This window comes from Myripristis murdjan, chromosome 1, assembly GCF_902150065.1.
Source record: "Myripristis murdjan chromosome 1, fMyrMur1.1, whole genome shotgun sequence".
Taxonomy (NCBI): Eukaryota; Metazoa; Chordata; class Actinopteri; order Holocentriformes; family Holocentridae; genus Myripristis; species Myripristis murdjan.
The window spans coordinates 18143991-18161992 of NC_043980.1; the positions used below are offsets into that span (position 1 = coordinate 18143991).

Below are 18002 nucleotides of genomic sequence, written 5' to 3' on the forward strand. Positions count from 1 at the left end.
GCGTTCCTGGGGGATTATTCCACAAAGCTGGATTAGAAAGCCAGATGACTGAAAAAGGTCATGATAGATCCTAGTTACAGTGATTTGAATTTGTAAAACAAAAGTTAAATGTTTAGGAATATGATTCAGTCATGCACGTTGATTGTTGCTAATAGTAAACAAAATTTCAGAACATATTTCATAAGAGTTTTTGAAGTTATCTGGCAAACTTGCTAATGCAGCTTTTTAACCCCCCAGCTTTTGATATAGCATTTGTCCATGTGTTTGATAATAAGGCCCAGGGTAAGATATCTAGTGCAGGATTTGGGTTTCACAGACCAAATATGCACCAATATCAGATCAGTCAAGATCTTCTGTTTTCAACAATTAAACTGACATGATGACACAGCTTGATCAAGTAAGCAGGACCTTTTTCGTAAATACCACAGATGTGGTCTTCTGGAGAGGGCTGTCCAGCCTCTGTTCATGCATAGGACATCCTGCCAAGGTAGTTGGCAGGGACGTAGCCCTTCTGTCCATTAGCCTCAGCTAACCACCAGTCCTTGTTGCCTCCCAGATCACTGAACTGGAGGATGCGTACATGCTGGTACTCTTGTAAGGTCAGCTCCTGCTCACAACGAGCTTGAAATGCATACACAGCGTAAAACTGTGGAAACAACAGACACAGATTAGATGTAAGGAGGTGGACAAAAATCTGCTTTTGAACGATTATTGTTCAAGGAACTTTATTGTCATGCCAGCTCACATTTACATGTTAGTGGTATGAAATTAGCATTGTCTAGGGTACCATAGGGTTAGGGTTAGAAAATTTCCAAAGGTTTGCTTGTTTATATTTAGAAGTATCTATGAGGTTTCTATCAATTCTATCAATCTGAAATGATGCATCTCCATTATTGTTACATAAAGCTGTTCGGTGGTAGAGATGTGTCTTCCTATATATCCACAAGGTGGCACTGTTCAATAGTTTTACACAGGAGCTGAATGCTAATATCAGCTCTAACTTTCATTGCTTACAGTTTGCTGACCCTCATCAACACTATCTATTTTCACACCAATGATTGTGTCATGATGTGATGAAGGTCAGGTCATAGCAAACAAAGACATAAGCACAAAGTGATGGGGCACTAAAAAGACCAGGCTGAGTGACAGTTTGGTCATCTCATAATGTTATTCACCCCATATAATTTCTGTGCAAGCTGGAGAGAGACACTATAAAACTATCAGGTGTGCTGCCAACAGTGCTACATTGCAGACCAGCAGAACTTGTACCGATCCACGCAATATACCAGCACACCTCTCTTTTTACTGCTCTGTAGTAACAACCCTCATATTTTATATCTGGACTGGCTTACTGCTATGGGGAGGCACTTACAAGCTCCTGACAATCCAGTTAAAGTTACAGGGCTTGCTTAGATTTATGTGGTGTGGCATTTACTATATTGTTTTCAGTTCTGTCCATTACATTAGGAAATTTTGATATCATCATGGTATTATTATGCTTGTGCTTTATTGCAAGTTGTTGCACAATGTGTGTATCACTGTGTGCCTGCATGCATGCAATTGTGTGTGGTGTACAGTTTTTCTGCACCTGCAGGGTTTGCTGAAATTGGAGACCTTGCTGAGCACATTGAACCTCTTCACTTATTTCAAGCTTGTAACCAATCTTGAGATATTTAGGCTGTTTGACTCTTTGCAGTATCTCTTTGTCAAGTCTGCCTCAGTTTGCTCAGAGATTTTTTTCCATCTCACTAACCGCTAATGAAATCAGTATGGTTCAAGGAAACAGGATATTTTTTTGGAGACATATCCACCATTTCCCACCATTTAAAAAACATATATAAGCCAATCCTCGCACCTGCTGAGCTTCTGTGTCCAGTGTGTCATCCATCTCCTGGGAGCTCTCTAGCTCCCCCTGTAGACCAGAGGGGGTTGAGGGGCTGTCAGTGGTGTTGAGGCTGAAGCTGCGCAGGCTGCTGCTGCCGCTGCCCGACACAAACAGGCTGAGGTTGTCGAAGTCCTCATCCACCATGACAGGCTGCTGCTGCTGCTGCTCAGCAGAGGCATGCCCTGCCAGGTGCAAGTCCCTCAGGGGGTTGTACTGCTTCAGGAATGTGGAGTAGACGTAGCCCTGGGTACCTGACAAGAAACACACCAGGGTTCCTGACTGTTTTGGGCAGTTCTAAATGTTAGTCACCTAGTAATACAAGAAATAGTGCAGTGGAAGGCATTTTGCTTGGCTATAAACAACTGGTTCAGATGAATAAATTGCCCTTATTTCTACAGGATAAAAGTGCATTAAGCATTTGGGGCTATATGTTTCACATTAAAATTGAAAGGGTTTTAAGTGCACCTGATTACATCTTCTGAAATCAAGTTAGAGTAAGAGTCCTAAAAAGTGTGTAAATATGTGAGACAACCATATTCATAGCGTTGATATCAACTGAGTGATAAACAACACCTTCTTGGGAATGCTTGTAATCCCAGTGGAAAAGACAAGTGTGTGAAGAATGTACTTCGTACCAAAAAACATACACACACTTCTTCTAGAGCTCCTCACACAAAAAAAACTTGTTATTGCAGAGTACAGAGAAGCACACATGCCGCATCTCCCTGTCCTTGTTTCTGAATACCCCGAGGGAGACGCTTTGTACTCTAAGTAACACTGCTTACAACGCGCAGCAGTTTGTTCCAAACAAGACGTCAGGATCTCAGGTGCCGCTGTGAGACACAGAGAGTAGATGGAGGCAAGCTATGGAGTCGGCCCGGTTGTGAGGCAACCATCTCTAGAGGCAGGCAAACAGGCATGTGCAACCATGACATCACAGGAGCCCCTGGGAATTTGTCTCATTGGCTGACTTGTCAGTGTCAGGAAGTAAAGTTTGGTGTCTACACAGCTTCTGTCATCAAATACGTGCAGGTCTATTCACATAGTAGCCTGAGAGGGGGAATGTTTGCTGAAAGTAACCTATACCTATTGTGCCTGCTCATCATCTAGTGTGATAACTTAATTCATATTGTATATTTTATTAACAATGTGCACCAAGAGCTAGCCGTGAAGGTCTTTGTCCATAGACACAAACACACACATCTGGGGAGGAAGTAACTAATTACATTTACCCATGTTATTCTATTCAAATAGCTTTTTGTGTGCTATTTTGAGTATTTTTAAAATGTGTATTTTTTCCTTACTTCTTTACTTTGGTTTACATACAGTGCATACTGTGCATTTTAAATCCCATCCATTTCAGCTTACATATTGTGTAGGCTCTGTATACACACCAGGAACTGGATCATCGTAAACTGACAATTGTGACACAGTGAACAGTCACTCAGCAGAGATCATATCAAAATTACATGATTACAAAATTACTTTATCACTAAAGTAACTACTTATGCACATGACCCTTGCATATGTACTGTGTGTATATAGTCTATGTATAGACTATATACACACAGACACTGCACATGTGTATAGATATGTTGTGTCCTATTCCAATTCCCATTTTATTTCTGCCTCTTTTTTTTATTGTATTTATAGCTTTGATGTTAACGTACTGCTATTGCTGCTGTGTCATTTTGATTTCCCCCTCTGGTTCCACTTTATTGATCCCCCTCAGGAGATCAATAAAGGTAAATCTAATCTAATCTGATCTAATTTACACTTGGGGTGCAATTTCTAGCTTTCCACCACTGACACACACACATACACACACACTGATATAAACATTCACACACTTGCCTCCAGTGTGGACCAGCCAGCGGCTGCTGCTGCCCAGCGGGTCGCTGTCCTCCAGCAGGGCCACCAGCTCTCCCTCCAGCAGGCTGAGGTCCTGCTCCTGGCAGCCATTACACTTCCTCTTCAGCAGGTACAGACGACTGGCCGGGTATTCTGCCAACAGCCAGGCTCGCTCCTCCTCAGTCTGATGCTGCACCTCTGGCACCTTGGAGATAGCACAGCACAAAGTGGCCACAATCACACTGGTGTAAGTGTTTAAAGTGGAATAGCCAGGCTAGTGTGTGGCCACATGTCTGCATGCGGTTGGTAGGTGTGAGAGAGCATGTGAATAGGGTGAAAGGTAACAAGCGCCTCTGGGTTTTGATTGGTGGGGCTTGAGATTCAAACAAATCTGCTCGCATCCATGTTCAAATGCAGGCACGCTCTAACATAGACGTGTGCACACAAACACATGTCTAGATAGACAAGTCTCAGGGGACTGATACCTGGTGGAGCTTTGAGCTGTCATGCGCCCACGGTAATCACAGCCCAGAGCTCTTCACAGTGTCTGCTTGAGATAACGCTTTTAACTGGTTATATATGGCTCAGAGTTGGTTCAAATGATTATGAAGGGCTCAGAAGACGACACTGTGATATGTTTTAACCTGAGGTCTCCAAGAATGACACAGATGATGCATATTTAAAGCAATTGACCTATATGCTTCCTCTTGGTTTAACCTCGGTACAATGCATAAATGCAACTACACAGCTCATAACGAAACCCTCAGACCCTGCATTTGAATTATCTACTCTGAATCATTCCTCTGCATCAGAGTTACCATCATTTTTTTGTCTCGTTGTCTCTCAAAGCTGACTTTGCGCTCCATTAGCTTCTGTGTGTTGTCTCTGACAAATGCCAGATTGTTCAGCTCATCCATGATGCTGTTCTGCACTTCATTGATGTTTGACAGTGGAGCCTGGACAAGGAAACATATCATACATTTTAGCTGCAATAGCCAATGTCTTCATAATATGGTGTCTATATAGCCTGATTTGAGCACATTGATTTGTTTTGGGCCTCACCGGTAGCTGCTGTATAGATGGAGCTCTATGTAGGGCTTCACCCATCAATCCTTTGAGAAGTGCCACTAGATACACAACACAATTGGTCAGGATGGTATAGGCAGCCATGTTGAACCTCTGTAACTCCTCCACTAGTTGGGCATTGAGAGCTTCATAGTCCCTCCTGGCCATCCCCTGGTCATCTGACACCAGTGAGGGAGAGGAAGAGGAGGTGGACAAGGAAGAAACGGAGGAGGAGCGTTCCAGACGACTGCAGTAATCCAGTAGTTTATCATAACGTTTCTGGATGAGCTTCTGCGGGGCAGCAAACATGCCCTGCAGGGAGCAGAGGGGGGCGAAGACCAAGCGCTCCATGCGGTCTTTCTGGGAGGTGAGTTAGTGAGGTGTTAAAAGTGAAATGAGGAGAGATGCACGCAGCTACAGTATATACAAACAGAAATGAATAAAAGAGAACACCAATACCGCTACAGTATGGCTTGAGACAAAGAGGAGCAGGCTGTGGTTAGATATAATCATAGAGAAGCCAGCAGAAAGGGCTGAATGCAGTATACACAACAAATTGAAAGAAACCAATGCTTCATTGAACATTTTGCCACCTTAACCTTTGATTTTCTCCAAGCATTTTATCATTTACAGTATTCATGGTTCTGTGATAACAGACACAATGAAATCTCTTTGATATAAAATAGGTTTCCTGTTTTTATTCTCAGAGTACAGGTACATTTCTGCCCAAGGCTAGCCTATACTTTTTTTTTTTTTTTTTTTTTGTAAAGCTTGTTAAGGACTTGGCTTTGAAGTACTTCTGGAGTGCCAGGATGAGGAGTGTCTACACAAAGAGTCTCATTCACAGACAGAGTTGTGTCAGTATTAGCAACAGGGAAATCGACACAGAGATGAGGGGGGTGAGGGTGCGGCACTAGAGGACCTCAGAAAGTTAGAAATATCAGGGAAGGTGATTAAAATACTGAACAAAATACAGGTACCTATGGACAGTGTTACACTGTGACTTGGAGGGAGAGCAAAGTAGAAGATTCAGAAGAAAGAAAAGAGGGAGAAGCTAAAGACTGGAAAAAAGAGTAAACTCACTATAAGCTGAAGATAAAAACTATATATGAGAGTTAAAAGCAAAAATTTCATGGTAGCACACAAGCCATTCATACTTACAAAGTGCTTGTATGGGTCATTGCCATTACTGTGCAGTGAGCCATTTGTGTCAATTTTGTTTGGATCCTTGATGATGTTCTCCATGTCCTGCACACTTTGCACAGCCACTGACACCATCTCCTGCAGAAGTGGCACCATGAAAAGAACCTCAGAGTAGGAAGACAGGGCAATTTAAAGACATTAAAAGCCCACAGTGCACAAATCAGTAATTTGCTCAACTACAAAGTGTACCTGGGTGTGCTGCAGGTAAAATTGGACATTCTTGACCAGCTGTCGAACAGCCTTCTCCAGACTCCTAAACAGCTTCTCCTCTTTGTCAAATGCCTCATCTCTCACCTGCAGAAAGAAGAGTTAGCCTCATTTCATTTCCAGCTCTTTGTGCCATTTTTACTAGTTGCTACTACAAATACTGACACTAATAATTACAGTAAGGCAATTAATCATATGTTGATAATATATTATTTAGCAAAGAAGCTTAATTTTACTTCAAGTCCACAAACCTCAGTCACATTTATGCCATTTAGTCATTTTTCTACAAATGTTTAGAATTGTAAAAAAAAAAAAAAAAAAAAAAAAAAGAATGATTGTTGTCGATGTATTTTACCTGCGGTTCGACTCCAGTTAAGATCTTAAGATAGCCAGCGAACCTGTCACCTTTCTTCCGGATGGAGTGGATGTTGAACTTGTTCAGTTTGCCCCTCAGTGTGCCTTCATCTTCTGATCTCTTATATTTCATTACTGAAAGCAAAATTGAAATGGTCAAGGATGAATGGGTAGGACAGCAGACACCATCAGCTCAGTTGGACAGCTGGTATCACTTGCAAGGTATATTAATAATTAACCTGCTTTGTGGTCATAGCTAGCAATACTATGTAGATAGAAATGATAAAAATACTCATGTGCACATAAACACACAAAAAACCTCACCAATATCCTTCCGTCTCTTGAATTCGTTGATGTTAACATTGATTATCTTGGCGGCAGTGAACGCCTCTTGTAGGGGCTGACTGTCAGTATGATCATCAGGTGTGGCCTGCCACAGTTCCCCAAGCAGCAAAGGGTACTTCATGATCCTCTGGACCGGCTTGATGAGAAGTGAACCCATGTCCAGCAAATTGGGTTTCCCTCTGTGGAAATTAAGTGTATTATGCAGTAAACAATGATAAACATGAACTGTTATGAGCACTAGATCATAAATACTGCAAAGACCAAAACAAAATCACAATAAAGCATAACCAAAACTAATACAGACAGCAAATTCTGTATAAATGGTATTTTAAAACTGAAAATAGATTTTGCATGGCAAGATACTTACTCTTGGTCATAAATTCTCCTGTAACAAAACACAAAAAAGTAAGTTATACCTCAAAGAGTGCATAAAGCAAACTGTGATCTTGAGAATGGATGGAAGTTATAAGTTAAGGAAAATGTGAAAAATGTTTGGAGAAGATGACTTAACTTACTTCAGAGCTAACACACACGTCTTAAAATGCTGCTTTATTTCTTCCTCTTTCTCATAGGATTTGAGCAATAAGTTGGCATCATCGTGATGGTAGCAATAAATCTTATAGACATCCTCCAAAGCTGCCTTGGCCTGGATGAATACATCTCCTTCAAATAAAAATGGGATGTCAGATTTAGACCACTCTTTTATCCATGATTGACTATAGTGTTAAACCTTAACAAATTATAAAAACAGGCTACCAGACAGACTGCCATTACCAATGACAAGTGCCTCTGGATCGGGTTCAGCTGTGGCCTCCTGCAATCTGTGAAGGAGTGCTGCTGACACTTCACACACTGTCTCCATGTTGGTGAACAGGCGGTCCACATCTACCACCTATCAGAACGTAAGGATAAAGCATTGATTCCACATATGTAACTTAAACAATCAAAATCTGTTGATTGTAAATCTGTGTCAATCAAACTATTTCTTCACTGTCTGCAAAACCAAGCTGGGGCTAAGATTGCCAGATGATATCATCCAAACAAAGCAGTGCTTTCTCTTTGGCACTTTGTTGTCTGTGCCAAGGTCGGTCATTCAGTCCACAAGAGACTTCACCACGAGTCTTTGGAAAGCTCCTAGAAGTTGCGCACCTGTATGTTTCGAAGAGGCTGGACCACTTCTCTGATGCACAGCTCCAGGTCTGTGAGGTAGTCCCTTTCCGTTTGCACCAACTCCTGAATGACCTTTGCCCTACGGCTCATCTTCCTCAAACGAATCTCCTCAGGGTCCAAGGCCGGAGAGGAGGGGGAGGACAGGTCGTGCGGTGTCATTTTCTCTGAGGGAAAAGGAGATGTGATTATCAAATTAAAAATGCAAATAAGCTCAGGTGTGTGTTTTTGTGTGTGTGTGTGTGTGTGTGTGTGTGTTTTTTTTGGTTTGTTTTTGTCCTGGCTTGCTTTCAGGCAACCCAATCACAGACCCATATTCACCAAAAAGCCTGATGACCTCATCAGCAAATTAAAGTCACACAAAGCTGATGATACAACTTGTGTGAATACACCTAAATGTCATTGGAAATTCATATTTTTTTAAACTCTTTGCATTTGCCAACCTTTTCAAAGCAACTGTGACACATATGCATCTGCATGTATAAACATGCTGGCCCTGTGGCTGCACATGCTTGGGAAAACATACATCTCTCCAAACATATCTGCCTGACTCCTGAGCAGCCATCGGTATTTCACGGTGATCTAATTATTTTGACTGAGCGCCAAAAGGGCTCACTTAACATGCCAGTCAGGTTCCCTCCTCCCTTTTTTTTATCGCTATGCAGCCTAATCAGTCTCTGGCTGCTCTGTGCTTTGCATGGCAGGCGAGGCAGGCACGAGTGTGTGTTCAGGGAAGAGGGATGCTTCCTCGCTGCCTAATCACCGCCACGCACCACTTCCTCCTCTGAGGGGAAGAGAGCAATGAAGAGAGAAAGAGAGAGAGGGAGAGAGAGAGAGAGAGAGAGAGAGAGAGAAGGAGTTAGGGGGAGGGAGGGACACAGAAGGCTGCAAGGCCCGTGTCGGGTTACGGAACTAATCGTCTCACTGATGTAATGCCACAGCGTGCATGGGCATTCCATCTGCTGTTACCGGAGGGAAGTGGGGTGTGGTGTGTGCGTGTGTGTGTGTGTGTGTGTGTGTGTGGGTGTGTGTGTGGGTGTGTGTGTGGGTGGGGTGGAGATTGGGGTGTAGGGGGGCGCATATTGATAAACACGCGTCTACATATGCAAGGACACACACACTTACACTTCTACATACACAATCATGCATGCACGCATAAACAAATTCACCAACCTCCAACCCAAACTCCATCAACCTCAGCTTATTCATTTCGCATGCACACACACACACACACACACACACACACACAAACTCACACACTGTCCAGCACTCACACACGCCAAATCCTGTGCATTCAACAGCCCTATTTACTGCCATACATGAGCGATGACTGGGTGGTTCTGTCCCTCCATACACCTCGTAGTGTGTGCTGTGTTGTGTCATTAACTATTGAGTCATTTATTTTCAAGTATAAGATTTGACAATAAGAATTTTAACTTATACCATAGTGTACGTAGTAGGTTAATGTATAGACAGAAATACTGCTGTAGATACTGAACAATTTATACAAAAACATTATGTGATTTGATAGTAAACATTTCAAGTTACTCCCAGCCAGTGTGCAAAATGATTAACTGTAACTCTAATACTTCCTTATATTTAGTTGCATCTCTGGCTCCATTTACAACTCATTTAAATGCAGTCTGTATGGTATGTGGACAATGAAGAATCCAGTCACACCCTTTGCATCTACACCTGGTATTGACAGGGCATGCACTCTTGTCGTCTGCACGCTTTCTGCATTGTGATTATTCTAATTTCTCACATACGAGCAGCAGGTGAGATGGAGGTTTTGTCCTGAACCTGTACAGCTTCTCTTTACTTTTCATTTATTGTTGAACTGGATGTCTTCTGCAATGCTTTGGTAAGAGGAAAGAAAAATGATGACATGTTGTTTTTGTCACAATGTTGTGTGCGGCTGCTGTGAATGCATCCACAGTGAAGGAGAGGAATGATGACAGGTGAAAGCGGATTGTGTCGGAGTCCTTTGGTAAAGCTGAGTGGACGGGAAATGTCAGAGGGAGTTGTGACATTTCTGCTCCGCGGGCAGGACAAATGTGAACACACTGTACAGATTGTATGTACACCTGTCTGATTCTGGCTGAGATCCAATCACAGTGCAGACCAAGCCAGTTCCAGAGGTGGTCTGGCACATCCAGTCACATGCAGCCTACCTTTACAGCTTGCATCATTTTTCCTTACTCAGACAAGATACCCTGGTACAGATAATATTTTAATACCAGGTGTAAATGGGTGTCCTTTTGCACAATAAATGTACCACTTGGCTCAAAATCTTTTTATCTGCCCACACTCCTTCATTTTCATCTCCCTTTAACCCTTTGAAACCTGAGCAAATTCACTTGATATCTTTGAAAACCATGGGGAAAAGATGATTTGCAAATGAGCAAAACATTACCAGAAAATTAATTTTAGAAAATTACCATAGAATTGGCAAAAATTAAATAAAACATAAATAAATAAAATAAATAAAATTGTATAGGTTTTAAAAATGACCAAATGACCGTAAAATATCCGTAAAATTACTGGGGGAAAAACAGACACAAAAATATCACCACAAAAATAAAAAAATAAATAAAAATAAAAAAATAAAGGAGATGAGTTTGTGAATTTTGTTCAGTGGATAAATAAGCCTGTCCATGGGCCTCTGGGTTTCAAAGGGTTGATGACTGAAGATGATTTAATAAGTCACATAAATAAGGAATCATAGCTTTCATCTATATTCATTCTGTCAGCCAGGCTATTTCACAGAGACAGATTTGCCCTACGGTTATCATCAGTATATACAGCACAGTGGTTGCTATAAGAGTGAACATAATGATGCAGCCATAAGCCTTTTCTTTCAGCAGTTATTAATGAACTTGTCAATCCATGAAAATGCGGGAAGAAAGGGGCATGCATACCACCTCCCTTCCTGCCATATAACTACAATGAAATGTTGCAGTGAAAGCCCTTATAGATGCAGTACTACAGTCTTGCGCCAGTGGATTGTGCAATTAAAACAGCTTGTGATATATACTCAGAGGGTTGGAGCACCTTTGTAATACATGCGGGCATAGCATACTGTATAAAAAATATCACATTCCATGCTCAAGCATTATAATGACATCTTGCATACCTGGCCTTTCAGTGTGTAAAGAGACCCTGGAGCCAGTGAAAACCTCCAGCTCTGAGAGGAATTCAGTTAATGACAGATATTATGTTTTTATTGCATATTAGGCTGAAGTGCATACTGAGTCTTTATAATTGCAAGGATTTCAGTCGGGTCCAAGTCCTTTTCATACAGGATGACTTTTAACTCTTTAATCTTTCCTGTCATTCACCACTGTCCACAATGACGCTGAATGGCATGAAAATTCTCTTTTAAGGCACTTTACATGCTGTGTGGAAGTTGCTCCCTCCAAGCCTGACCTTAAAATTATTCATTCACAAGTAGCCACAATGTTATGGTACTATTAAAATATATCAATAGCCTGTCATAGGTCGGAGATAGTGAAAGCAGGCTTTGGTAACCTATCCTTTTGCCATCATTATGTGTGGTGGGGTATGGTTGCCAGTGCAGGAGTTCCCATGAAAGTGGATACAGGGCCTTTCACTGCTCAACCCATTGAAAGGGATCCAACGGAAGGCCCCAGAATACAAGGCCGGGTGTATCATGTATCGCCATGAGGAAAAATGACACGTTTAGACCTTGCCACTCCACAAAGTGAACAATGGGATTTCACTATGGAGAATATATTTTGGATAAAGTATACCGAATTTGTAAAAGCTACTGATGTTAGTTATTCCTTTATTTCAGACCCAGGGGATCCATATCACAATAAAAACAGCACAGTGAAAAAAAAAATGATGATGACTGGACCAGAACAATTTTGAAATGTGGAAGACTGACTGCTTATATATGTTTTCAATTGGTATTCAATTCATGGCATATGCTGTGAAGTAATGGTTCAGCATCCATATCTTCTAATATGTTCATCTCCTTAATGTTTGTCATGCTTTGATACACCTTATTCAATGAATGAATGAACTCTTCTATGAGGTTAATGTAACACACCCACATAGTGTAGTCCTCAAAACAACATAAACCCACAACAAAGAAGCCTGCATCAAGTATAATTTTATAATCAGTTTATGGAAATATGCAGTTCGTTATGCACTTTCATATGAGATACATCATGGCTTTTGAGCTTCAGTGGTGAACAGAAATTATGGCAAGGCAAATGAGCATCAAAAGTATTATATTAAGTTAGAGGACATAATCTCAGGTTGCCATGGCTCTGTGACTCAACCAACCTGTTTGACAGACAGATGAGAACTCCATGTCGAGCAGCAGCTCACATGTTTCCTCTTTCAGTGAAGTCATCATTATGTCAATATTTGCAATGGTAATACCACTGTAAATATGTAATGCTGCTGGTTTGGAGTGGGGCTAAAGTCCTTCAAAACAGGGTAGGTGGTTGGTTTACTGAAAACAAGCCAGTGTTGTTTCACAACCCTGCTGTGATACAGGTTGGTGCCCACAAGTCAACAAACTAGAAAGTGCTAATCAGGCAGAGAGTGTCATTATTTCACGTCAACAGCATATGTTGATAAGGCAACACGGCTTGTGTGAGCCATCATATTACTACAATACCAAGGGAAAAGTTTGGTTTTGTTTAACTGTTTTAGACTACGTGCCACTGACAAATTATTTTACTATGCAGGTGATGTATTGTTCAGTGCAGAGGAAGTCCAGGAACAAGTGGCACAAGAATATCTGCATACTTTCATTAGTTAATATAACCCACTTTGCTGACACAGTGATGTATGTCATTTTGCCTGAAGTGCAGCATTCCCAGTCCCTGACAGCACATGACTTGAGGGAGGACTGGTGAGTCCAGTTTTCCTGAAACGTGGACATCTGTCTGTCTAGTAAAAGACTATGTCAGCATTGGTGATGAGCCAACATACGGGAGAATTTATGAAGAAACTAAATCGGTGATCCTTTGAAACATGCTCAAAAATTCTTACATTGCAGGTCAGGTTTTCTAATGTGGAGACTCAAATACTACAAATTGTGTCTGGTCAATTTTTTAAAAATAAAGTTAAACACAAATTTACGACCAAGTGTCTAAAATCCATTAAAACTGCTCAAATGAGTAAGTAATAACAATGATAATAATAATAATAATGATGATGATGATGAAACTGTCCTTCGTGATAAGTCACTTGTAGTGAGAGGCTTGTTTACTAGCTGGCCTGGAACACTTGTACAGCCACTCCTCTGTGCCTGAGTTTGCAGTACGGTTTGCATATGCGGCCTCATCCCTGTGGGAATATCTCCTACTCAACACATAACAACACAACAGGTGCCCAGCATCCAGCGCTATAGAGCAGTATGTGTGTGTGTGTGCTTGTGTGTGTGTGTGTATGTGTGTTTTGCCTTCAGGCCACAGATGCTGCTTTGGAATCTATAATGAGCAAATTTATTTAAAAGTGCTCCTACACAGTGTATTATCAACAAAAGTGTAATGAGAAGACTTGACAGACCTCAGACTCAGTTGTGTACAGATTGTTGCCATAGTTTTTACCCCAGGGGAGGTCATCAGCTAGTGTACCTTTAAGTTTGGCGCTGTACTCCGTCTTGTCCGACTGACTCCTCCTCACCAGTGTCCCCAGGTTGATGTCTCCTTTGGCCGTGTCATCTGCTACAATAGTGTCCGTCTTCCTCCTCTCCAGGTACCGCAGAAACACAGGCCGGTTCCTCCTCTTTATCACTTTCTCCTTCTCTTTCTCCTTCTCTTTCTCACTCCTGCCGGCCTCCTTGGGATCCATAGTGAAGCTGTCAACTTGCCTGTGCCGCCAGACCGGCCAAGGAGAAAAGAAGGGGAAGAGAGAGGGACAGGAAGAGGCAGAGAGAGCCTGGGAAGTGCAACAGGTGTACTGTTCACAGTACACTGACTGCCACTTCTGCTCAGGTAGTCAGGCCCCTCCCCCTGACTCTACCTGTCATGGGAGAGCTATGTGGCCACTCCTCTCCACTGTGCACTCCTTCATCCAGTGTGATGAGATAGGAGGGGAGGACTGCAGGACAGACCACAAATAAAGTTTTGTTTTACTCTCACTAGGGATAAATATTCTCAAGTGGCATTGTGTAAACCAAAATGTATTGTGTGAGGCACATTAAGACATTCATAGTGTGTCAGATGTTGACAAGGGAGTGATGAAATTTGACCTGTTTTTTATGTTTACAGAATGATGTCAAGTACAACGGTGTATTAGGGCTATTGTAGGGAAAAATTATGGAGCCGAGGAAGGTGGGATAATATTGCAAGAATAAACTTGAGATTAATAACCCTAGTACGCCTCCGTAATCAGGAGCTTGTGCATGTGAATGTACCTCTAATGTCGATAATTTATTAACTTACCTGAAAAACTGAAGCCTTCATCAAGTTGTGAGATAAGAACCTGAAGTGCTATTAGATTCAGCAAGCCTTTGAGGGGAAAAATCAAGTTATTCATTGCCATAGATGTTGCGCTATATTGATTTAGTGACGGCACACTCTAATGTCAACAAAGACTGCACTGTTTTCAAAGAGTTTTTTGCTGGCACGTTGCACCAAACTGCACACATTTGATATGAGTTGGCAAATACTGTGTACCTTTGATTTGCATCTAGTAAATCAGAGGATTTTGACCCAACAAAGAATAAATGTCAAGCTAGGAATTAGGTTACCTATTATCAGCTCAGTGATTTGCTTTAATTTTGTGCCTTCAGTTATTTCATAAGAATAGGAGTCGCTTTTTGATTTAGCAAATATTTCCTTTTGGAACTAAACTTCTCACTGCTACATTTTAAAGCTAAAAACATTTCTGCTAATCAGTCACACACTGACATTCATAAAATGTCACACCTGGTTAGGTAGGTTAAGTTGTCAACACCAAGCTGCTATGATGATTTCTGGTCATGGCAACCAAATATGGCATTCTTCCTCAGAACAATGAATGGATGCATTCTCCTCCCTGCAGAAGCAGGACTCATATTGTGTGCTCAGATCACCATGGAGCGAGCTCACACAACACCTGTTAAACTTCCATTAGACTGCTGTGAGGATGCACACACATGGCATAATGTTACACACCAGCCAGCCTTCCACACTTGAACCTCTGAACCTTAAAAAGCATTAAATTGGCCAAGACTGCACATTTTGAGTCTCTCAGGACTGTTGGCATTTAATCATAATTACTGTGTGTGTGTGTGTGTGTGTGTGTGTGTGTGTGTGTGTGTGTGTGTGTGTGTGTGTGTGTGTGTATATGTGTGTGTGTGTGTGTGTGTGTGTGTGTGTGTGTGTGTGTGTGTGCATGCATGCATGTGTCAGGCAGAAATCAAGAATTCCGTCATAATAATCATTTTAGTTTCTTCTCCATTCAGCATGCTCAGTCAAAATTATGTTGAAGTTATCTGGCAAAATTGGAAAACTGAAACATTAAAGAACAAACAGTACAATTCTAACATGCACTTCCAAAATAATGTGAGTAAATAATATTGTTTCTGGTTTACTTTTAGTGTCATGTGAATTTGCATGCCCTGAGGAGGTTTACGTTACATCATGTAAGTGAGGGCGTGGAGGATTGAGGCTTGACGTGGCCAAAGACAGAAGAAGTCACATGACAGAAATAACATTGTAATTTTATAGTGTGGTGTTTACAAACAATTGCACATAAGGTCTTTATATTGAAAAATCCAGTTGAAAATCCAGAAGTTAAAACTGATTTTGAGGGAATTTTATACTTCTGTGATCTTCTGCTTCTCCAACTATTAGTCAGTCACAGTGCAGCACTCCTGAATTCATCATGCCATCTTAACCATATTTTGCCCTTTGACCTTTGACATGCTCCCAAACCACCTTTTGACCTACAGGTTTCCTGCATTAAATCTTTTTCTTATCAAGTATTTCCAACACAGAGGACAGTTTGCATAAGTTCATACCGATATGAATTGTTTGTTCACTGCTGCAGCCCTGTAGTCCTAGGATACACTAGCATGGACATGATCAAAACCTTAAGGTAATGGATGTGTTTTTATGGCGGCTGCTGATATGTCGCCTATACCTTTTGTTTGAACTGAAAGCCTCATGAGATAATAAAACAGCCGGAGTGACTGATGTCGCTGGTGTGGGTGTTTGTTTATGGCACAGTGGACGCAGGACTTTGGTCTCATAATGTATTTTAACAATCGACACCCTCAAATTCATTAAGTCCAGGATGTGCTGAAGACAAAATATCACCAAAGTCCTGTGTGGCAACCATGCTGACAGATAAGCTGTCAATGCCCTATGCATATCTTGTTCATCATCCTTTTAACTATTATCATTATCACTTTTATTTTTAGTAGTAGTAGTAGTAATAATATTAGTAATAGTTGTAGTAGTAATAATAATAGTAGTAGTTGTTGTTGTTGTAGTATAGGCTAGTTATTGATGTTGATGAGGTAGGACCAGTAATTCTTCATGATTTTGATCATCATTAGGCTACTACTAAAAAAAAAGAAAAGAAAAGAAAAGAAAAGAAAAGAAAAGAAAAGAAAAGAAAAGAAAAGAAAGACTATCAGCTAATAACATTTTCCCCTTTAGCACAGACGCCTAGGTAAGTTTCCAAACCTTGGGCAAAGATATTAAAGTTCCATGAAGAGACTTGACTACAACAGTAGATGTGAGCTGAGCTCTGTTGTGTTATGACACACAGAGCAGAGCTGGTGTTGCACATGTGCTGCGGTGTTCAGCAGTGGCCGGGGTTTAATCAGTGAGGAGTGGGTCTGATTACTTTAAAAACAGTTGTCTCTTCAGTTTTAATAAACAGTACATGATGTGGTTTGTCTGTCATTTCTGGTTACAAGAAGTAAAACCGAGTAATACATCTTCCATCTATTTATATTTTCCCTATCTCGGTTAGGGAGCCGCTCTAAAGATAGGTGGCAGTAAAACACAGCTGCACTGGAAGACATGCGGCCGTCTGAGGCGGGATGTCAAGCCCGCTGGGAAAAGCAGAATATACTTCTGGTTCTTCCTTCAAAATAAAAGTAAACAATTTCTTCCTTTTAAATTGGGCGAGAGAAACAGCAAATACAATGGTAAACTTGTATTGATGACTCAACAGAGAACACACACATACCAGACAGCATGAGTATGTATATTAATTGACTGTATAATAATAATAAATTATTAAATATAGCTAATATTAATATATTATTATTATTATTGTTGATGTTGTTGTTATTATTATTATTATTAAATATAGTTAACATTAAAATTATGTTAACCTGTTTGTCCTAACCAGTAGTTCGGGGGGGGATGGTCAATTTTTTTCACTTGATGAAAAGTGAGGATGGCAGTTTTACAGGGGGGATGATTTTGACCGGTTTTATTTCAGAGGGGATGCCATCCACCCTCATCCCCCCTCAACTCGAGTACTGGTCCTAACCCTTTAAAGCTCCTATAACAAGACTATTTCAACTCACGAAAGCCTCACGAGAAGAAGCCTCACGAGGCTTCTTTTAACCAAAGGATGCAATTTGCTGCCATGTTGGCTATAGGACACAGTGCAAATATTTGTTGTTTTTGATATTTGCTTGCTTCTAATAATCTAAATCTTCTCCATCTTCATGCCATCAGTAACAGTGCAGTTTGGCCTTCTCTTTGTCTGACTAATACAAAGACAGTATTTTTTTTTTTTTTTTTTTTTTTTTTTTTAATTTATTCAGTTGGAAAATGGACAGAAGAGAGAAGATGCAAGATGGCTCTAGTGGGATTCAGTGCTGGACCTTGTGCTACAGATAGGCTCTACTGCTTCACTGCAGCCCATAGACCTGTATGTTCAACAAATAAAATTTTAAAGGGCATTGGATTGTCAAAAATAAACAAAAGTC

The 18002-nt window shown here is 41.0% G+C and overlaps 1 protein-coding gene across 1 annotated transcript; it reads right to left on the minus strand.

Annotated features, from left to right (window-relative positions):
• Positions 1 to 463: 463 nt before the first annotated feature.
• Positions 464 to 14011, minus strand: arhgef38 (Rho guanine nucleotide exchange factor (GEF) 38). The gene is made up of 14 exons (XM_030051597.1): positions 13696 to 14011; positions 8060 to 8244; positions 7685 to 7802; positions 7426 to 7573; positions 7278 to 7295; positions 6890 to 7089; positions 6567 to 6700; positions 6194 to 6298; positions 5963 to 6082; positions 4799 to 5161; positions 4555 to 4692; positions 3740 to 3941; positions 1856 to 2136; positions 464 to 646 (listed from the first exon to the last, which is right to left on the minus strand). The coding sequence occupies exons 1-14, from the start codon at positions 13910 to 13912 to the stop codon at positions 464 to 466; spliced, it is 2412 nt and encodes an 803-aa protein (XP_029907457.1). The 5' UTR covers positions 13913 to 14011.
• Between the last annotated feature and the right edge of the window lie 3991 nt (positions 14012 to 18002).